Consider the following 23,640-nt stretch of genomic DNA (forward strand, 5'->3'; position numbering starts at 1 on the left):
CTCTGAGTAATCCCTGGCATCTGTTCGGGCGGGGGGGGAGGAACCGAGATAGAGAGCCTCCCTCCATCCACTCCTGTTTTATTTACTGGACCTACTGGGTCCACTATTTCATCTCCTGCCGCCCAGCCTGGCCAGCAGACTTTTAAGACAAGAGTGATGGAAAGGACTGAGGCACTAATAGGCACAGAGGTCATTGGTGGAGGTTACACCCGCTATTTATTCCTCCCAAAATGAACACTCCTCCCAACAGCATCTGCCTGTTTTAGGAGGGAGGGAGGAGATGAATCTACTAGTCACAGTTTTATTGTTATTTCTTTCAATAATATATGCAGAAAGGTGGTGGTGGTGCAGAACCCAGGTCTATTTATACCCAGCCCCTATGCACTGTTGTCTGTACATTGGCTGAGAAGACAGGTGCTAGTTACAGAACCATATGTGAATAATCCATTTTGATATTTACAGTGTAGTCTTGGCACAGTAAATACCATCCTCTCTGCTCTCCATATGTGTATAGTCACTGGGGCCTGAATGTACATGTTTTGCTCGTTCACTCCCTAAAAGCTGTAAACCACTGAGGGCTGATAGTTCCCTTTACTTCACTGTATCTAATCCAACCTCTAGCTACTTGCTGCAGTGAAGAGAGAACAGCTCCAGCCCTTTAGCTCTACTTGACAGCTCTATCCCCCATCCTCGTCCCTTACTCCCCCATCCTCCTCCCTTACTCCCCCATCCTCCTCCCTTACTCCCCCATCCTCCTCCCTTACTCCTCCATCCTCCTCCCTTACTCCCCCATCCTCCTCCCTTACTCCCCCATGCTCTTCCCATACTCCCCCATCCTCCTCCCTTTCTTCCCCATCCTCCTCCCTTACTCCCCCATCCTCCTCCCTTACTCCCCCATCCTCCTCCCTTTCTCCCCCATCCTCCTCCATTCATCCCCACCCTCTCTCAAGCCTCCGTTTTCTGCCTCCGTCTTGTCATGCCGTGGCTGCCTCCCCTCGAGCCATTATGGCAGAGGAACAAGAAGTTAATCAATGCTGTATTATCTCCCAGCTTGCACCTGGAGGCCAGGGTGCCAGTCATGCTGCCCGCTCCCCCAGCGGGACACCTGCCAGCCTGGGATCCCTCGTCAAACTGTCTCCTTCCTTACCGAGGGTCCCCAGCGCCCCCTTGGGCGAGTTCAGGCGGTCTCTGTGGTGGTGGTGCCTGCCAGGTCATACTCCCCCCACACACAGACCCAGCCAGGCTGTTTCTTAGCTCCTGGCCATAGATGTTGTTTACCACACTGGGCCCAGTGTGTGTCTGTCTGTTTGTCTGTGCGCAACTCGCCAGAATTCGTATTGGTAGGTTTTTTTTCCTTACCCAAACTCAGTAACCTACAGTAACTGGTTTATGTTCAGTTGCTTGTGGATGGCTGTCCCTTTAAGAGCCATTAGGAGATGTGGCGTTATGCCAGTCTGAACGCAGTCTTTTTGTTTTTTCAAAATTCCAAGAGATAATGAAGCAGAGGTTTTGCCGTCCACGTACTGTAACTGATTTCACTGGTATTTAATCTGAGACTTCCATCTCTTATAGCTGCTATTTCCGTTGTTGCTTCCACCATTATTGGTAACGTTACTGCCCCGTGTGGACAGGAGAGGGAACAGCACACTGGAAGGGTGTGTGAACACAGACAATACACACATTATGGTTTGTTTACACACCAACATGAACACACACACACACACACAGGGACAGACACACCCCTAGATTTTGAAAGATGATATTATTCTAGGAGATGGCACCAGGTCTCTCCACCATGCCTCCTCATCTGGTTCTCTGTCTCTCTGACTGTCTGAGCGGCTGACAAATGCTCCGTCTGAGGGATGAATTGCCGGCTGTCACTGGTAATCATGAGGTTGTCTGGAAGCATCCAAAGTGCTTTTATTTCTGCCCATTAGTGTGGTGTAAAAATGGGTGGATTGGGCCTGGGCTTCTCTGCCTGTATTCCACTGAGTGACGCCACAGCGACTGTGATTACTGGAAACATGACAGCCCCATAGTATTTATATTGTATCTGTCTATGAGACTGCATGTCTATAGTTACAATAGTATCTCAATAGTATCTTAAAGCCATGGTTCTCAACAGGTGGGTCGGGGGTCAAATTTGAGTTGGGATGGATATTTTGATGTCCCCCCCAAAAACATTCTGTATGTGTATATATTTTTAAATTCTGAATTGAAATGACTAATAACAGGTAGAAAATGTTTACTGTTTTTATTATTATGCTAATTATTTTTATGTAGAGCCAAATGTATTGCAGCAAAGGTTAACAGATTGCATAGTCTCAAACAAACACATTTGTCTACATATCTCAAGTAGACAGTGGGAACATTGTTGTCTTCTCTAAAATAATTTATGCTGTCAATATAATTTTTCTAAAATAATTGCATTTGCAATATTTGGCAGGAATTTTGACACCCTGGTTGAAGTTGGATTCCAAGGCAAAACCAGTTGAGAACTGCTGTTTTAGAGGAGTCTATAGAACCCACATAATAGTATGCTTCTTTCTAGTTCATGGCAACATTCTGTGTAAGAGAGGTGTGTGGTGATTATTCACAGGTTAAAGACTGGATGGCTAGCCTACATAGAGAGGTGTCAAGGGCAGCTCAAAGGGTTTTGCAGGAGGATCGGTCCAAAAGTGTTAAAAGCAGCTCTCTGAATGTGAAACGCTGGAGACATCAATCTGTGTGTGAAGTCTTCTGAAGAGTGGCTGATCAAAGCCTGCTTAACTAAGATGGTCTGGAAAGATGATCTGGCCTCATCTGCTATGTGCCTCTTCTTATATCTCTGCTGCTTTACTTTGTTCTACTTTACCCGGTCTTAATTTACCTGGCTGGTTCTATAGGATCATTGGGCCTGTTTTTGTGCTTCGGTCTTCATTAACATGGCTTGTTCTTACCTGTCTGATTCTGTTGGAGCACACTTGTCTAATTTAATAGACACATACCTGTCTGATTCTACAGGAGTATACCTGTCTGATGTATAGTATCATACCTGTCTGATTCTACAGGAGTATACCTGTCTGATGTATAGTATCATACCTGTCTGATTCTACAGGAGTATACCTGTCTGATGTATAGTATCATACCTGTCTGATTCTACAGGAGTATACCTGTCTGATGTATAGTATCATACCTGTCTGATTCTACAGGAGTGTACCGGTCTGATTCTACAGGAGTATACCTGTCTGATCTACAGTATCATACCTGTCTGATTCTACAGGAGTATACCTGTCTGATGTATAGTATCATACCTGTCTGATTCTACAGGAGTATACCTGTCTGATGTATAGTATCATACCTGTCTGATTCTACAGGAGTATACCTGTCTGATGTATAGTATCATACCTGTCTGATTCTACAGGAGTATACCTGTCTGATGTATAGTATCATACCTGTCTGATTCTACAGGAGTGTACCGGTCTGATTCTACAGGAGTATACCTGTCTGATCTACAGTATCATACCTGTCTGATTCTACAGGAGTATACCTGTCTGATCTACAGTATCATACCTGTCTGATTCTACAGGAGTATACCTGTCTGATCTACAGTATCATACCTGTCTGATTCTAAAGGATCTTTGGGACTGTATTTCTGCTCTCTCTGTGTTTGTTCTGCTCTCCTGTCTGAATGTCAATGGGCCGTTGTCTCGACAATGCATTAGCAACACAAGCTCCAGGTGATTAAAGATGACATATCTAAGCCTTTCTTCCTCCCTCTCTCTGTTCCCTCTCACAGGAGATTGCAGCTTACTTGATAACATTCGAAAAGCACGAGGAATGGCTAACAACATCCCCTAAAACAAGGTAAGTGAGACATGGTCTACAGAAATACTGCCAATAATATTTATTCACAGGAAAATGCCACCCTATACCTTTTAGTTTGTCGGCTTCGTACGGCAGACTCAATTTCTCCACTGGAGGTACTTGGGGCTCGTGATGAGGGCCACTCAGGAAACTGTCCTGCTCGTGATGAGAGGCAGACAGATGTTTAATATTACCAGCTGGCTGATGGCAGTTTGGAAAACTTTGCACCTTTCAGAAACTATTTGAGCCAGACAATGGAATATAAATGTTGACTAATAATTGCCTTTTAGTGAGCCAATTAACGGAACACGCACTCATCTGGTCTCCGCTGTGAATGTGATGCTAATGTGTTAGTATGTGTTCGCACATTCACACTCTCTTTTTAATGGATTGAAGTGGGGTTGAATTGAGGGCTGGAGAGAGATAGAGGGCTGTGCTGATATGAATGCCAATATAAGGTCACTTTGTAAATGGTGAACACGGATGACATGATATGTAGCCTATGCCAAATAAGAAATACTTTGTCCCATCAACGTATTTATTTGAGTCTGACACATAATTAAATGTCAACAGTGTTGATGTTATTTCCATGGTGACATTATTTACTCCTATTTATAACACAGTATTTCCTGTGCTGGATTGGGATTGGCTGAATGAATGATGTCATAAATCCACGTGTTAACACTGTGGTGGACAGTTCTTTGTTTGACCAAAGCGCTGACTAATCTCCAGTGTTAGTCCTTTCTGGGTTTGATTGCTTGGCGTACTTGACGTCTGTCTGCTGCCGCATCCTTCCCATTACAGCCTGTTGACAGTGAAGACAGGACCCAAACATCCACTCAGTTCTAACACAACCTGATGACCCTTGGCTGAATGGGACCTTTCCACCCCCACCGACCTCTCTCCCCTCCTCCCCTCTCTCCCCTCTCCCCCCTCTCCCCCTTCTGTTTCTGGTGTTATTAGCGTCCTTTATCCATGTGTAGCTGGACCCTGGGCTCTCTGACACAGCCCGTCCTCTCATTCATCTCCTCTGCCTGCCAGGGACATTGATAATAGCTCCACATAAAGAAAGTGCCAATTACCAATTCCCTGTGTAATTGTAGAAGATGGCCCAAAGAGCACCCTGGCCTCTTCTGTATGCCTTTTTATCATCAACTCACTCCAAAAATTAACTGGACGAACCGTGCCTATTTGTCGTAAGACACCAGGGGAATATTTGACATTAGGCCCAGTGTCATTAACTGCTGTCTCCAGGAACATGTAAAACAGCAAGCTCTGTTATCTTGGTCCTGCAAGTATAATGAAAAACTGAGGGAAAAAGAACACTCAGCGTTATTTATTTATTTCATTAATATTTTACATTGTTTTTCTTTCCTCTCCAATTGCGTTAATTCCAACGCACAGTTAGGGCCTTGCTTCATCACAGCAACTCCCAGCGGCTTTGGGAGACTTGAAGATCGAGACAGGTCCTGCTTGGCCAATCAGGAAGTCTATTTTCAAAATGTATGTTTTCAGAGGTGATCACCTTGTCTGGCAAAATTTGGGCTTGGGGGGGTAGAGTTTGACAAGATTAGGCCACCCTGTCTGACATCCAACCCACCAACTCCTGACGGTACTTCCTGATGGTGCAATCGACAAGGATTTGATGGACCCCTGGGGACCTTTTGGAAGCCACGACCAGGATTACAGCAGTGGTCCTCAGGACCTTACTCAGGGGGTATGCTTGGGCTCATAGATACAGGGAACAGGGAAAGCTCACACACTGTCACACAATTAGCATTCCAGCTGCACTAATGGTGACTGTGGTGCAGTCTCTGTGACAGGCTGGGTCCCATTTAGTCAGTGTCGACCTGTCGACACCACGTCAAGGTACTGATGTCTCAGTGCACGTGGGCGATAAAATGCTGCCATTCCCTTATAGGAGTGAACAGGAGCAGAGAAGCGCTTTCCGTGAATGAGAGGAGCTTTTATGTTATGGCTTTTATGGTGGACATGCATGGGGTCAGGATGAGGTGAGGCAGCCAGGCAGGCAGGCAGGAGTGGAGGGGCATGGGCTGGAGAGGTGGAGGCCTGGGAGGCGGGACGGAAGGAGCCCGGGCTTGAAAGGTGGAGGCCAGGCAGGCAGGAGTGGAGGGGCAGGGGCTGGAGAGGTGGAGGCCTGGGAGGCGGGACGGAAGGAGCCCGGGCTTGAAAGGTGGAGGCCAGGCAGGCAGGAGTGGAGGCCAGCGGCCAGACGTGGTGTTTGTGTTCCTTGATGGGTCCGCCTGAGAGGGAGAGGTTAAAGTGTTTTGGCAGGCAGTAGCACGGTGATTGATGGAGACTGATTGATGGGCTGGAACCTTTCTCCTACAGAAGTAACAGGTCAAGGGTCGCACGAGGGAGAGCTCTGCTTAAGGGTTGAACTGACTGCAATTTGTCATCGTACCCCCATTTTAAAGTCTGTGTGTGTGTGTGTGTGTGTGTGTGTGAGAGCTTTTGTGTGCATTTGTGTAAGTTTGAGTGTGTGTGTGTGTGTGTGTGTGAGAGAGAGAGAGCTTGTGTGTGCCTTTGTGTGTGTGTGTGTGTGAGAGAGAGAGCTTATGCGTGCGTTTGTGTGTGTGTGTGTGTGTGTGTGTGTGCGTGCATCTGATTGTGTGCGTGGAAAGGAGATTGGACCTGCATATTGAAGACGTAATGGTCCCCCTGTGAGGGGTTCTGTGGCAGGTTAGTGGACCAGGCGTAAAGGCCAGCAGGCTGAGAGGCAGCGATAAGCAGCAGGTCAGTGCAAGCGAACGCCTGCGTGGCTGCTCCACATCTCCACGTCGGCGTCGGCACGCAGAGACACGCAGGTCACACACACGGCAAGAGGGGGGAGCTGAAGGAGATGACGCCAGCTGTTTGACCGAGGTCACAAACAGCCCGGGAGACGGCCAGCATGGAGAAGACACAACATCACTTCACTGTCACACTGCCAATGTAGATAATAAATTATGAACAGGCGAATTATTCCGTTAAATTCGAGCTGAATGAGTGTTGCACTTTTTTTCCATGAGATATTTATTACAAGGACCTAGCCACCTACCTATTCATAACAGTTTGTGGGGCTTAGTTTTGGGTCTGTTCTGTTTATTTTTACCTTCCTGAATCAGAAGTAGCCAGGCAGAAGCCAGGGGAGAGTAGTCGAGCGCTGGAGTGATTGATGTGCCCAGTCCTAGTAATACACATTCCCTTTAAGATAGGAAGTGCAACAGCGCTTAAAATCAATAGCAGCGCTCTCCCACTGACTGCTAGAACAACACTACAGCTAATTCAGGCCGCACCTGTCAGAGCCGTGAAAATCTTTCCCAACTCGACCAGGCCTTACACTTTAATTTACACCCCATTTCTAGAGCTAGCTGCCTGCGCTGGCTTCCATATCCATTAGAGTGAGAGGCTGGCATTATGGCTTTAATGAAGGCCAGGCCCAGGCAGTGATTTAACATAGCTCTTACTGTATACATCTCCTCTGAAGGGACAGAACACACTTAAAGGGACAATTAGGATTTCTACCCCCTGCCTCCAACTCAGAGCAGATGGCCAAAATCATTTTTGCTGTGTATCTTTTTAAGGAGTGGTTATTGCTAAAGGCTGAAACGTTGAGGCTGGCATACTCAAGAGAGGACAGTGAGAGCAGGACAAGGTCGGGTATATTACCAGTGTATACCAGAATTAGACTTAACCAGTGACACGACATAATCAGTGTATATCATAAAAATACTTATCCACTACATACTAAAATTAGACATAACCAGTGTATACCATAATAATACATATTTGTGTGTACCAGAAATAGACGTAATCCCTGCATATCATATTCAGACATAACTACTGCATACATTTTTTTACCAGAATTTGACATAACCAGTGTATACCAGAACTAGACATGACCACTGTATACCATAATCAGACATAACCAGTGTATACCATATTAATACTAAACTGCTGCATACTAAAATCAGGCATATCCAATGTATACCATATTCAGACATAACCAATGTATTCCATATTTAGACATCATTTTAAACCGGAGTGAGATATAACCAGGGTATACCAGACTCATACATTACCAGTGTATACCGTAATCAGTCATAACCAGTGTATAACAGACTCATACATTACCAGTGTATGCCGTAATCAGTCATAACCAGTGTATAACAGACTCATACATTACCAGTGTATACCGTAATCAGTCATAACCAGTGTCTACCTGACTCATACATTACCAGTGTATACCAGACTTATACATAACCAGTGTATACAATAATCAGACGTATCCAGTGTATACAAGAATCAGACATAATGTAATGGTAATGAGTCCTTTCTGTATCATGGCGGCATGTATAGAATAAACGTTGAAGCTGCAAACTCGGCTCCCCATTCCGTGCAATAAATTAGCTGCAACATTTCCTCTTTGTTGACAATATTTGAAGATTTGTTCCAAAGACACAAAACTTGGTTCATTCAGCCATACTAGGAAGTCATAGTACAGTTCTGCATTTCTCCCTTGAGTTGTGTTCAGATTATAAGGAAGTCCCTGATGAATTTGCTGTAACAAAAGGGGTCCTGGAAAGTCAAACTAATCTTATGCTTCATGCAATAAGGGCCATACTGTATGTCCATCACAAATAGCACTATTAGATCCCTGAGGAGATTTGAAAGCTGCAGCCCCAGTGCAGAGTACAGCCTACACAAAACTGAGGACAAACCAGTTTAGGTTGAGAGCTGTATGGTTATGAAATGCTGTGTTAGGAGAGGTGTTAGACACCTTGGTGTCGTAGAGGGATAGCTCGTTATCTGCAGAGTACCCTTTTAAATGACATACATTACTATTACAGAGGAACTGTTTCTGTTAACTGCAGCCAATCACAAAGTGTATCTGAGGGAGTGCTCCAGTCGTTTTGACCAGTATATGGGTGTGTGTGTGTGTGTCTTTATGTTTCTTGTCCTCCCCTATTCCCTTCAGTAGTCAGAGAGAACAAACACTGACTTGTTATGGCTCCTGAAAACCAGCAAATGGAGCAGTGGGCTGTGTCAGCTATTCACCTCAACACACAAACGCACACACTCACCATGCACTGTGTTATATTGAAACTATCAAACAATAAGTACTTCTCCGCTGAGGGTCCCACAATGGCACTGAACCTACAGCCCCCATGTCCCAGCTCAATAGCCACCTCCCCTCCCCCCTCCTCTCCGATCTCCTCCCACATTCACAATCACAGCAGCTCTCCAAAATGAAGCAGAGTCCCTTTAGGCAGCTTGTAAAGACAATGCTTTTATTAAAGCTCTCAGCATCGCTGCCACCCCAAATCAACCAACCAACAGACTAGCTGGACAACCAACCAACAACTTACTAGCTGGACAACAAGCCAACGACAGACTAGGTGGATAACCAACCAACAACAGACTAGCTGGACAACCAACCAACAACAGACTAGCTGGACAACCAACCAACAACAGACTAGCTGGACATCCAACCAACAACAGACTAGCTGAACAACCAAACATCAATAGCCCTACTGGACAAACAACCAAATAAAGACTTACTGGACAATCAACCCATAACAGAGTAGCTGAACAACCCACCAACAACAGACTTGCTGGACAACCAACCAACAACAGACTATCTGGACAACCAACAAACCAACAAACTAGCTGGACAACCAACAAACCAACAAACTAACTATTTAGAATACAACTAACAGAAGAGGCAAAAGAGCTACTAAGTGTTATTTCAAAGTGTGTGTGGGTGTGGTGTGTGTGAGTGTGTGTGTGGTGTGTGTGTGTGTGTGTGTGTGTGTGGTGTGTGTTTGTGAGTGGGACACGTCTGAGAAGGATGTGTGATAGTGTTCGGGCCTAATGCGTTGTGGTCTGGTAGGCTGGTACTAGTTCAGAGGAGATATGAGGAGGGACCGGAGCTGTGTGGGCAGAGGGAGTTAGGTCTCTATAATAACATCATTTCATTGTGACAGGATTGTCGTGGAAAACAGAGTTTTATGAGCCCTCTCGCATTTTGGAATGTGCATGTGTCACACAAACAGAAATGAACACACGTCATCAGGGAGCCACAGGCCTTGCCACAGCCCTGAAAGCAAACAGAGTCAATTTGACTTCCTCACCCTCCATCCTCTCCTGCCCTCCACATCAACCTGTGCTGCCCGGGCCTCAGAGGGCACGGTTTCCCAGCCTGCCTTTCTGCTACGCCAAGGGCTTCATCAAGGACAGCCATGCCAGGGCTGAGGCCCCCAGGGCTGGTGGGAAATCCGTCAGAAGGCTGCAGGAGACGGATCACGTGGTGGGTGAGGGTTAGGAGAACCACGCCGAGACAGAAGGAGAAAGTGAAACATTGACATTGGAGGGAGAGTGAAGATGACGGAGCGAGGGGGTTTGTGGGAATGGAAACATGTCGATAAGAGAAGAGAGTGGATGACATGGAGATGCGGGGAGCCATGATGGATGTGGTGAGGAGATGGGTGGGGTTAGCTGGAGAAACACGGGAGAAGGAAGGAGAAAAGACCGGAGAGAAATAGAGTAAACAACTGCGGACGGAGACAGAGCAAGGTGAGCGATGGATTCAATTGACAGATGGAAAATGGCCCTGTGGTTAGGGGGAGGGGAGGGAGAATGCAAACGGTCAATACCGAGATCCAGAGAGAGAGAGAGAGGGGGCGCCTCGCCCTCTGACTTAATAGAGTCTTGTGTTTGTGTCCTTTAAAGTAATACTGAGCTGAACCCCAGGATGGAGGGTGGCCCGAGGCCCTGGCCCATCAGAGGGAATGGAGACTCGATGGATGGTTCACAACATCTTAGCTGATGTTTACTAGCCTGTTTTAGAAAGGCTCCCCTGCTGCCGGTGTACAGCACATCCAGCCACGCACCGGACAATGACAAAACACCGATAACGAGGAGTACACCATGGGCTATGGCAACCGTGTGAATTTGCCATCATACCCAATCACTGTGTGCAGTTGGATGCGATGAAGGGGTCAACCAAACGCAGGCGTTTGGGGAGGGAAGGACGCGGCATCATCGTTTGGCGCCTCTGTGCCGGCACAGCACCAGCTACTTTGAACGTACAGCTGCCGCTACAGACGACGTTGCATGCGTGGTTACAGGTAAGGAAGCGATTACATACGCTCGCTGTGAACAAGATAACTTCGGGAGTTGAACAACAAAACGGAAAGCCATGTCTTGGCGTGCCGACGTGGGGGGGGGGGAGAAGTGCACCGTCTTGCCAACGAGGGGAGGGGGCTTGGGGGTGGGGCGGCTGAAGAGGGGGGTTGAATAAACGGGAGAGGGGGGGGGGGGCTGATGTCAAGCGGGTGTTCAAGGAGAAAGTGTCAGCCAAGCGGGCCAGGCGAGACGTGGGGAAGAAGTGCTGCCTCTGCAGCGTGATAATAAAGACTTAATTCAATTAGTCCTTCTGCACCGGTGAGCCGAGCACGGAGCAGGGAGCACGGAGCACGGAGCAGGCCAGAAGCCCAGAGAGCAGAGCAGCCAGCCACAGGATCCCAGCCCCCCCACCCCCCCCCCCCCCACACGCTGTGCACTCGGTGGACGAACGCTCCGACACGCGGCCTGGGCTGACGTCCAGGCCTCCAGACGTCAGAGCGGTGTAGCACTAGCAGCCCGCGTCATCAGTGTGGTTCTGAGCGTCAGCCGTGTTGGAGTCGGCCACTGCCGTCGGGGACTTCTGAGTCTCTATTTCGGGTTGGGTCCCTCGCGGCCTCTCCGCTGGGTGCTGTCCTGTAGGCATATGGTGCTAGCGGATCCTGTCCCCCGTCAAAGGCCCCCGTGCCAGGCTCTGTCCCAGGGCGTGGTCACAAAACAACCCCCTCCTATTGGTCGGTCGTCCCAGCCCACCGGAGCGTCCCTGGCTCGGCGGAGCGGCACACGGTCAGGCCTCCTCCCAGTCATCCCAGAACACACAAACAGAGCGTCCTGAACGCCACCCCCGATCCCTTCGCGGTGTTCTGCTTTTTAACGGAGCCCTGTGGGGGGGGGGGGGGGCTCGGGAGGGTCGTGGTGTGAAGCTGTGCACTACGTAGGGATTAGGGTGGCGTTGGGGAGGTGTACGGGGAGAGGGGCAGAGGATGGGAGAGGACAGGACACGACATGCAGCCCCAATCATGCTGTTATGTAAAGAGAAGGAGAAAATAGGTCCTGGATGACTGCCAGGGAGCTGGGTGAATCACCGGCAAAACACACACACACACACACACAAGCGCGCGCGCGGCGCCTGTCCCATTCTATTCTGTAACGGCCCGTACAACTGGGCCTCGGTGCGCTGAAGGTACTCCGGCCAGTGAGGTGATGCAGGCGCGGAGGCGCGGAGGCGCGGAGGCGAGGAGGCGAGGAGGCCCCGCCAGCCCGTCTCTGCAGAGCTGACAACAGCCTAGCTGACGGGCGAGGCCCGTCCTCGTCTTCATTAGGAGGCCGGGGTGGAACAGACAGACCCTCCCAGGCCTCGTGTGTCATGATAATGCATGGTCCTGCATGATATTATCAGGCACAGAGGCCTTATATGGCCTTCACCACCTGTCTCTCCAGCTCTCTGTCTGCCTCGGTGGCCTCCGGTGCGCGCTTAGATAACACAGGCGCTCCTCGCTCCATACAGCGTCAACCTGGCGAATGTTGGGCCGGGATCGTTCTGCCATGTCTCCATTTCAGCAGCTTGGATGCAGTCCTCCGCTGGCAAATGCGCCTTCCTCTTCTACCCGCTTCTTTACGAAGTGAGGAAGAAGAGGCAGGGGGGACGTGGGGGACGGCCTTTTATTAATTTTGCATCACTGAATTAATTTAAATATAAGAAGAACAATTATAAATTATTCAGGCTTTTGGTTATGTGTATTTGATGGAGAGAGTGTGGGGAACGGAGAGGTGAGAGCCTATTTCAAATTGGAAAATTAATATTCATAACTTTTTTTTTTTCATGAACAAAAAAAAAAGGCTATCAATTCAAGTTTTAGTAACAAAGGTTTAATTAACAACCGGTACAGAGAGACAATTGTCTTAGGCGTCTTATGAGTGGACAATGCTTCATATCATCCTGACACCTCCAACCAACCTCATTCACTTGTTAGAAGTCATAAAACCACCGTCTAATGGTCCGCAAACTGCAAACTCATAACTTTATCAATTGATTAATTGATTGTTGATTGAGACGAATAATGTAATGTGAAATCCTCCTGAGGCATACAATAGGTAGAATAATCAATGAACTGAACTGAGGAATTTCAGCCCCCCTCTTCTCCCCGGAAAATAATTGCTTTGTTTAATTTGAATTTCTCCCATTAACAATGCAGCCGTTTCTACATAGTTCTTCCGTGTGCCTATGAAGGTGCTGGGCTAGAGTTATGGAGACAGCTCGTCTGAGATTTAAAGCAGCCCTCGTGGTGACCCTAAAGCAACCCATGCTCGATGCATTAATGTGATAGCGATATTATTATGTTGGAATGGACATGAAGAGTTTCAATTATTTACAGGTGATGTGCCCGTTGAATTGGCAATGAAGTGGCTCATAAATTACCTGCTCTGTCTAATCAAGCCTTCAGTGGAATAATGAAATAAGTCCTGTCCTTCCAAGCAGCCAGGCAGGGAGGGAGGTCCATGTCTCACGGACTCTGTTCTGCAGTAGCTGCGCTGGCTAGTGGTTGGGGCTCTCTCTTTTCACAGTGGGTCTGATGACATTGGAGGAATGACAGAAAGTTCAAGTCTTGTCAGAGCAGGTTTAAGCCTTGATGGTTCTCCATTCAGAAGATATGACTCCCTTACAGAGATAGATGGGACATCAGCACATTTGCACCACGAGCTTTTACGATGCCCCTTCTCGAACACGACTACAGTGAAACCACCAGAAACAGTCAATGTTTTCCCAACGGCACCTTCTCCGACAGTGGACCTCTGTCTACTCCACCAGCAAACAGCCTGGAGGGGGGCGTCACACTAGGGGGGCTGCTCACTTGACTGATGGCTTTTTTTATGAAAATAAATGAATTGCCGAACCAGTTAATACTGTGTTTCTAATGTGTCTCCAGTGACTGTGTGATTTAGCTACATGTCCCGACGACGTATGGAATACCAGCCGTGAATATGTCAGAGCAGATCTCTGTTTGAAGCATGCTGGTTAAGAATGAACAGCTTCACATCTCTACTGTCCTCCGTCTTTTTATCAAATATATATATTCACTTGAATGGGTAAGTGTGTCCAAACCTTTGACTGGTTTCCTATATGTTGTATTGTACAATTTGAATAGTAACCAAACAGCTGTTAAGGTGCATGTGTCTTTTTAATGTAGTGATGCAAGATCATGAACGACAAAAAGAAATAAACAAAACAAGCACGCGAAAACTAGCAGGAAAAGAAAAGGAAGAAAAGAAGAAACCTCAAGTAAAGATAAACAGCCAAAAGAAAGCCTGCTCCCCTGGCCTCCTCCTACCCCTTTCTCTCTGTCTTTAAAGGAGAGGAATACCTTCTTGACCTCAATACTGGCTCACCCTTTTTTACCCTCCAAAGTCATGCGCAGAGAGATCTCATCCCATACAGTATTTTTAAAACCTATTTTTAGGGAACAAAGGCTGTGATTTAGCCCCCCACCACAATCCATAATCACCTTAGGCTCTATCTGTGGCAGAGAGCCAGGGAGAGTTACAGTGGAGAGGGGGGGGGGAGATTATGAGGGAGAAAGGGAAAGAGGTGGAAAGAGAGCGTGAGAGTGTTGGAAAGTGAGGTAGAGGATGAAGGTGAGTGAGAGGAAGAGGGAGATGGAGAGAAACAGGCAGAGAGAGAGAGAGAGAGAGAGAGTACCGCCCCCCCTGGTTGAGTTTGTGTTGCTGGGATAGACTGAATCACTGAGTGAGATAGAGAGTATAAGCCAGCTCTTTCATGCCTTTCCATCTCAGGAAGGAAGAGATTGTGGGGTGACTGCACCCACAATTAGGGCAGGCAGGGATTAGTGCCTGACTGCTGTGTGGAGTGGGGAGGTGGTTGGGGGCTGTTTTTTGTTTGTGTGCTCTCTGCTGTGCATTGTGATGGAGCAAGATTCCCCCCTCCTGTGTTTTCAAAAATAGCAACATCACAAACAGCACAACAAATTAATAGAGAATAGATTATGGTGAAGGCACATTAGGGAGCTGTCCAAGCATTTTATTTAGGGATGTGACAGCGTGTGTGGGTGTGCGTTTCCAGATGCTTGTTATTCTAGGTCCGACACTACAGATCTCTGTAGTCCTACCTGCCCATTGCATTTAAGCCAGTTCTCTCCCAGCTGGCTTTCCCGGGCCCAGAAACGTCAGCACTACCAAGTCTTTGCATCCCATTTCAATTTCCTAGTGAAGCCAGGAGCACAGGGGGAACCTAGCGTCGGGCTGGGATGACTTTAAGGCAGTTAGAAGCTGTCGGCCATGCTGACACTATAAGTTGTGTGGGTCCACTGGAGCAGGCATCCTCTGTGCTGCCAGGGGTTTTCCTCTGCATCTCGTGTGTGTGTGTGTGTGTGTGTGTGTGTGTGGGGGGGGGTGTTCAGATTGAGGGCCTTTTTTAAAGCAAGGAAAAGCAACTAGTGAGGTTCTGCTTTGTGTCAGTGGTCTAGATATGCCAGTGACCTTTAAGTTGTTTCAGTCCTTTAGACTGTAATGTGATTTGTGGATTTAAATAAAGTATTTGACGTGTGTGTATGTGTATACAGTGTGTAGTGTGTATGCAAGTCCTCAAAGCTGGTGTGTGTGTGTTTGTGTGCGTCTGGCCTGTCTCTCCGTGTTAATTGTTGCTCATCCCAGCAGCAGCACTCTCCAGTGTGTTCTGTCAGAGAACTCCCCTCCTCTCCTCCTCTCCTCTCCTCCCCAGACCAGCAGTCATATTACCCAGAACTCTGCTCCTCCCCAGCCTAGGCCCACACCTACAGAAGGAGACGCTTCTCTCCCCCGCCTCACATTCCTCTCCTTTTTCTTCTTCTCCTCCCCTCCTCTTTTCTCCTCTTTCTTCCTTTCCTTATGCCTTCCTTTCCTCTCCTCCTCTCCTATTTACTCTTTCCCACCTCTTGTCTTTCTTCCTTTCCTCCTCTTTCCTCTCCACTGCTCCTTTTTCTCCTCCCCTTCATCTCCTCTTTATTCCACTCCTCCTCCCCTCCTCTCCTATTCCGCCCGCTCCTCTTCTCATCTTTCCTCTTTCAATCAGAGCTGTGGCACACACTCAGTAGTAAACCAATTTCATTTAATATGTTTTCACATTTTTATCCAATCACAGCATTCTCTCTGAGGTTCTTGAAGCCACAGGATGCCTTTATTGGTCCTAATTAAGGATCTCTGATTTAATCCATGTAATTCAATAGAAATGAGGGGGGCTGTGTGGCGTGGGAGGCTGGGGCTGTTACAGGCCTTGTACACTGTAGCCCCTCAGCTAAAGCAGCTGTTGCATTTGGAGTACAGAGTGTAGTGGACCCTGTTCCAAAAGTCTCTCAGAGAGCCTTGGTCAGGTCCACTCTGGCCATATGATCAGAAGGATTAAACTGATCCCAGATCAGAACTGCTTCGTGAATCCAGGCCATGGTCCTCACCTGGAGAGGGTTGTATCCTTCATGTTGAAGGGCCAATGGGACAGTATGTCTTCTCATCCTGTGTGTCTCTGCCATTCTGACACCAGTTGAGTCCTGAGTGGCACCGTATTCCCTTTACAGTGCACAATGCGAGGGGATATGAGGCCATTTGGGTCACTCTTATATGGAGCTGTCAGTAAGACAGACATCAGAAAACATCATTCTCAGAGCCACTGTCAAAATCACATCTTACTGCTTGCCTGTCTACCTCTGTTGTCTGATTGTCTGTCCTCCAGTGTATTTCTGTCTGTGTGCCTGCTTGCCTGTCTGCCTCTGTTGTCTGATTGTCCTCCAGTGTATTTCTGTCTGTGCGCCAGCCTGTCTGTCTGTCTGGGTCTGTGCTTTGATCATGTCTGGAGGCTGCCGTGCCCTCACACCCTCTTACTCTTTCATTGTTTTAATTCCCATTTGTCTCTGTGCCAGCAAAGAGCTGGACTGAGTGGTTTTCCTTGTTAGTTTGTTTTCAGAAGTGGGCACTTTAATCACCTTACTGTGGCTGAATGGCTAGTGTTGGCTGTCTGTGCTCTCTGGATATAAAATACAGGTTTGAATGATCAGACAGTGTCCGGGAGGTGAGCAGATATTGGATGGTTATCTGCCCTGTTATCATGATCTGACTGTAGAACTGCCATGTGACCCCCCAGCATCCCTCAGGACCGACTCCAGTACCGGAGGTGGGGGTGTGTGTGTGTGTGTGTGTGTGTGTGTGTGTGTGTGTGTGTGTGTGTGTGTGTGTTTGTGTGTGTGGGGGGGGGGGGTGGCAGACCAGACAGAGGGACATGAGAGTCTAGGAGGTGCCCAGGAGGCAGGGGATACTGGGTTAAGTTGATGTAGATGGGGAGGGACAGGGAAGGTTATCTGAAGACTTTAGGGCCTGTCCAATCGCAGTGGAGCTCAGCCTCTTGTCACAGCACCGAGGCAGAGATGGCAGATGTGACAGTTGACAGAGAGGCCAGGTTAAGCCAGGCAGTGTCCCTGTCTGACACTGGATTCCAGCTCTGTTTGGTCCCCGTCTATCATGACACACTATGCTAAGTTGAACCCAGAGCTGAACACTTAGCCTGCCAACCAACACACTTCAAGGATGCATGGTGTTTCTGTTTTTTGACTGTATGTCTCCTTTACTGACAGCTACTTACACTACAATTCTGGCCAAAACCTTCTGTCTATGTAGGAGAGCCAAGATCCCTTTTGATTTGAATGACTGTGACATCATTAGGCTATGTGATAGAGGGAATACATCATAGAGGATGTGTTATTAATAAAGGATAGGTGATGGAAGAGATATGTGAGAAAGAATCAAGGATAAGTGATAGAGCATAGTTGATTGAGATATGTGACAGAGGATAGGTGATAGAAGATAGGTGACAGAGGATAGGTGATAGAAGATAGGTGACAGAGGATAGGTGATAGAGGATAGGTGATTGAGATATGTGACAGAGGATAGGTGATAGAAGATAGGTGATAGAGGATAGGTGATAGAGGATAGGTGATAGAGGATAGGTGATAGAGGATAGGTGACAGAGGATAGGTGATAGAGGATATGTGATTGAGATAGGTGATTGAGATAGGTGACAGAGGATAGGTGATAGAAGATAGGTGACAGAGGATAGGTGATAGAAGATAGGTGACAGAGGATAGGTGATAGAGGATAGGTGATTGAGATATGTGACAGAGGATAGGTGATAGAAGATAGGTGATAGAGGATAGGTGATAGAGGATAGGTGATAGAGGATAGGTGATAGAGGACAGGTGATTGAGATAGGGGATTTTCTTATCCACCACAGTGTCTGGATGTGGAGGGTGAACATACCCCCTCTGTCACCTATCCTCTTTCACCTATCCTCTATCACATATCCTTTGTCACCTATCTCAATCACCTATCCTCAATCACCTATCTCAATCACGTATCCTCTATATCACTTATCCTCTATCATATATACTCTGTCACCTATCCTCTGTCACCTATCTCAATCACCTATTCTCTATCACCTATGCTCTATCACCTATCCTCTGTCACCTATCCTCTGTCACCTATCTCAATATGTGGAGGGTGAACAGGAGTACCCCCTCACAGCACAGCAGAGAGTTGGACACAAGCCATCTGAGAGCAGCGTTTAGAACCATTTAAAACACCTTACCCCTGGAGCTACTGCTTTTTTTTTATTGACCCTGGCTTTTTGTTTGTAAATACTACTTTTACTAATTAACAAAGTAATTAGACTAAAAAAATTGATAGAAGGAATATTTTGGATTGCTCCTATTGGTATTCCATATCTGTCAAAGCTAAATTCCCTGTTTCCAGGTCACCATCAGAGAGCTGTTGTCTTCACTCACCAGTGGATCATTGATTCAGCTAAACAAAGCTGGAATTGACATTCTCCTCCTGGCATTTGAGGAAAAGGAGGAGGCTTACCCCCTGTTGAAATAGTGTGTTTAGTAATGAATTTTGTATCTGAATGTGTGTTTGTTTGTGTATGTGTGTGTGTGTGTGTGTGTGAGAGAGAGAGAGAGAGAGAGAGAGAGAGAGAGAGAGAGCTATGTTGCTTTTGTGAGCCTCTGTGCACCTTTCACTTTCATCCTAAGCTGTTCATAGATCATTGGGCTCTTAGTAATGGTCTGGAGAGCAGAATGTTCCCAGTTGTGTATGTTCATCTAGCCACAGAAATGAGCAAGGTCTCTGTCCCATCAATCTATAAAATGTATGTTGTTAGGTTTACTTTCTGTTTGTCATGGCAGAAATCAAATGTTGCCCTTGACAATTAGTAATCTATGCTGTCTGAATTATTGGGCATTAGTGATCAGCCCTCTACGTAAGGGAAATGTTCATTAGATTTGGAAAAAACATTAGAATTATTTAGCTCCTTGAATTAGGTAGCTGCCATTGTTTGAGGTTTGATGTCGCTGGACATTTTTGGTTTGTCATTTTTTTTTTTTTTTTGAGGACTTAGTAATGACCTTGTACTCATTCATTATTATATGTTTTATCAAAGATTTTCTCAAGGTTCTACACTGTCAAGGGAAAACCTTGTTTTAACTACAGTCAGTTTTACTGGTGAAACAATTCCATGGAACCTATTTTGTGTTGTGAAATTGCTATGAAAGTCACAGAACATTTGGGAGAGTTATTAAGGGATGATGTATGAAAATGTTTCTGTTACACAACGGCATTTCAAACAGAGTCATTACATACACAAACTCCCATTCTCCTTGAAATGTTTTGTGGTTTTTGCACGATTGCTGGATGAAAAATCTCTTCCATTTAAGGTCTCTAGAGAATATAATCTACATGGAACCAGAGTGCATGTTGGTCTTTTCGTATTGGCAGAATCCTGAAGGTTATGTAGGTGTTATATCAATACAATGACATCAATACAATCTTTTCAAACAAGGCATTTAAAATGTCATAGTGTTGATGGTGAGGAAACCCTCGCACAGAATTTGAGGTCACCAAAGGTCAACACAGGGTTAGTTCATGGCCAGTCAGTGTAGCCAAGCCACACATCAGAGCAGGCCCTGTGAGATAGGTGGTGTAAGGTGAACTACCCCAGAGACAAAAGTATTTTCTCAGTTGTGCAGGGGGTAACTCGGCTGGAGGAGATTAGAGGGATAAAAAGAGAGTTCTTGGGTGGCTAGACGAGGAGGCACAGGAGAAGAGGAGGTGAAGTTCAATGCACTCAATGCAGTGTGACAGCTTCTCTCTCTAACCGATGAAATCCCCAGCCCGGCCAGTCTCATGTTGCGTGTAGGGAGTCTGGCATTGCAGCAGATGTAGCGCTATGTTAAACTTTATGTCGCTTGAAAATGGCTTCCGTTCCAAGAGCATTCAAGACTGAGATCGTCTGGCTGTAAAATGATCTGTTTTATGGAGCTGTTATCAGGGCGATATGCCTTAAAGACGCAGGTCTTTGTGTTACCCTGGCATTCTCCACTGTCTGCTCGCTGGCTGCAGCTAACTGGATGTACAGATCAACAATGCAATGTCCTTCTCCATGTCCTTGATAACAGACCTGCCCTGTCAATTGATTTTCTCTATAATACCTTATGAGCCCAAAACTCACATTTAGACAGTACTCTCACACTGACACATTTCACACAGCTCAGAGGGAGAGTACTGTTGTCATTTTTATCCACAATGTTAAAGTAATATAGAGGAGAGAAGTTGTTTGTGAATGTCTGTGCGTAGAAATAACTGCCTGTGTGTGTGTGTGTTTGTGTGTGTGTGAGTGTGACTGTGTGTGTTGCCAGCCAGAGGGGGATTGGATTTGATTGAGGGGGTATTGTGCTAGCTGGCTGGTGTGTTTCATTGTGTCGACGTGTCCTTCCTGCCTCTGGCTTCCTCAATGAGTTGGTCGTTGTGCCAGGAAGGCAGCTCAGCTAACTCTGATACACACTGAGCCTGGCTACACTTCATTAGCTGGCCTGGCCCTTAAACAGGAGGCTGACGTCACTGCTGGTACTGGGGACTATAGGATGGGGGGCTGGGTGTTATGTGGCGTCTGTTTAATTCTCCATGTCCTTATTGTTCCATCTTAGGGACACCCTTTCTCTCTCACTCTCTCTCTCTCTCTCCCCCTTCCTCCCCCTCTCCCCCTCTCTACGTCGTCTCACTCTTATTCATTTCTGGCCTCCTGGAATCTATTGATCAGCCAGCGGATTCTGGCATCTCTGAAGAGGAGAGAACGAAGGGGGAGAAGTGGCAAGAGGATGAACAAACAAGGGAAGAGGACACCAAAGAGAGTGATAGAGACAAATATTAGAACGTTATTAGTATCTCATCCCTTTGATAGTCCTGCCATGGACTCTCAACCCCCAGGGCGTGGTTGGGGTATAGTCCCAGCTGTGATTGATTGCTGTGTCGTTTGGTTGTCGTGTGAATAGCCACAGTTGAAGTCACCTCATTGGGTGCCCATATGGAGAAAGTGATTTCATGAGGAAGACGTTGACTTTCATGTCTGTCCGAGACAGATACATTCTACATGAGGTCAGGCATAAGGACCACTTGTGGACTTTTGGTGTGAGGAAGTGTGACTGTTTGGAGCTTGGGCCTCAGTAACACCAGTCTGGCAAACATACAGTACACGCAAATACACACTGTACACAACAGACATACATAGACACCACACACACACACATTATCCTATACACACCCTCTGCAAACACACACACACTACAGTACACACTCTATAAGCACACTCAGACACTACACACACATCACACTATACAAACACAGACACTACACACACTATACACATGCACTCTGTACACACTCTACCGACACACACACCCGTACACTAACTCTGCACACTGGAAGTGCTCTGTCCGCTCAGCTCCTATTGTTGTTGAAGGGAGGAAAGCTGTGGTGTGAAACCTGTGGATAAGGTTAGGGTTTTGGGAATGAGGAGTCAGTGTGATGGTCCCTCCTTTGGCCTAGTGAGGTGTCACGTTAACTCTGTACCCCCAGACAACAGACACCCCTGACCTCCTTGGGCCTGGTGAGGTGTCACGTTAACTCTGTACCCCCAGACAACAGACACCCCTGACCTCCTTGGGCCTGGTGAGGTGTCACGTTAACTCTGTACCCCCAGACAACAGACACCCCTGACCTCCTTGGGCCTGGTGAGGTGTCACGTTAACTCTGTACCCCCAGACAACAGACACCCCTGACCTCCTTGGGCCTGGTGAGGTGTCACGTTAACTCTGTACCCCCAGACAACAGACACCCCTGACCTCCTTGGGCCTGGTGAGGTGTCACGTTAACTCTGTACCCCCAGACAACAGACACCCCTGACCTCCTTGGGCCTGGTGAGGTGTCACGTTAACTCTGTACCCCCAGACAACAGACACCCCTGACCTCCTTGGGCCTGGTGAGGTGTCACGTTAACTCTGTACCCCCAGACAACAGACACCCCTGACCTCCTTGGGCCTGGTGAGGTGTCACGTTAACTCTGTACCCCCAGACAACAGACACCCCTGACCTCCTTGGGCCTGGTGAGGTGTCACGTTAACTCTGTACCCCCAGACAACAGACACCCCTGACCTCCTTGGGCCTGGTGAGGTGTCACGTTAACTCTGTACCCCCAGACAACAGACACCCCTGACCTCCTTGGGCCTGGTGAGGTGTCACGTTAACTCTGTACCCCCAGACAACAGACACCCCTGATCTTGAGTCTTTCACATCAGTCTGCATGTTCAGTCACTTGATCTGCCGAGAAACAAATCAGGATAATACACACGGTACATTTTTCCTTGGTGTTTTCTACATACTGGACTGCAGTCGTCAAGAAATGACCATTGATGCATGAAACATAGAGCCCTTGGAATTTAAAACTACCATGTTAGACTACATTCATGATTCAGTAGATCAGACGGATCACATGGTTTCCCGACCCCTCCCACCCACCCCCTAAACACCAGGACCTCCTAACACAAAATGATATAAATGACCTCCTGTTATACTCTACATGCTTCAATGGAATGTGCTTGTAATGATAAATTATTTTGGTTGTGAATCCAGCGTGGACCTGAGTTCAGTCGGAGGGAGCAGAATGACTCTTAGAACAATTGCAGGTGCGTGTCCCAAGTGGCTCTATATTCCCTTTTCCGGGGCCCACAGGGTTTTGGTTAAAAGTTTGCGCCCTACATAGGGAATAGGTTGGCATTTGGGCCCCCTCCAGAGGCTGTGGCCATTAGTCAATACATTACAGTCTAATTAGTTTCTGCTTCTGTGGCTCTATTTGAAGCGCTTCGCACAGGTGTAATGAAAATTTATTGGAGCTGTTGATCCGGAGAAGAAAAGAAAGTTGAAGATTTAGTAGAGTGAGATTAGAATGCAGGGTTTCCATCTGGCGCTTGCGGGGACAGGTAAAGTTAGCTATGATGACCATTCAAAGGATTAGGCTGTACGTGTATGCGTGTGTGTGTGTCTGTGTGCGTGCGTGTCTGTCTGTGTGTGTGTGTGTGAGTGTGTGTCTGTGTGTGTGTGTGCGTGTATAGCAAGCATTGTTAACATGCCGATTAGCTGCTAGCTATAAATATTTTACTTTCTTCCGATACTTAATGCTTAATATGAGGCCTTATTTGGAAATCATGAAATGAAATGCTTGAGTACTCTTAACAAGACCTTGCTGAAGGAGGAGCAGCTAAATTAACCTCAGCAATGCAACTGCTTTCTCTTCCTCTC

At 47.1% G+C, this 23,640-nt stretch overlaps 1 protein-coding gene across 8 annotated transcripts in view; it reads left to right on the plus strand.

Moving 5' to 3' along the window:
* Positions 1-23,640, plus strand: part of camta1a (calmodulin binding transcription activator 1a) — a 375,769-nt gene that overhangs the window by 161,567 nt on the left and 190,562 nt on the right. For all 8 annotated transcript variants that reach the window (XM_029124099.2, XM_029124100.2, XM_020051920.2 and 5 more), the window contains one exon: positions 3,779-3,846. In XM_029124099.2, the coding sequence (XP_028979932.2) occupies positions 3,779-3,846 (68 nt within the window). The remainder of the gene's footprint in view (positions 1-3,778; positions 3,847-23,640) is intronic.

Source organism: Esox lucius, chromosome 12, assembly GCF_011004845.1.
Source record: "Esox lucius isolate fEsoLuc1 chromosome 12, fEsoLuc1.pri, whole genome shotgun sequence".
Taxonomy (NCBI): Eukaryota; Metazoa; Chordata; class Actinopteri; order Esociformes; family Esocidae; genus Esox; species Esox lucius.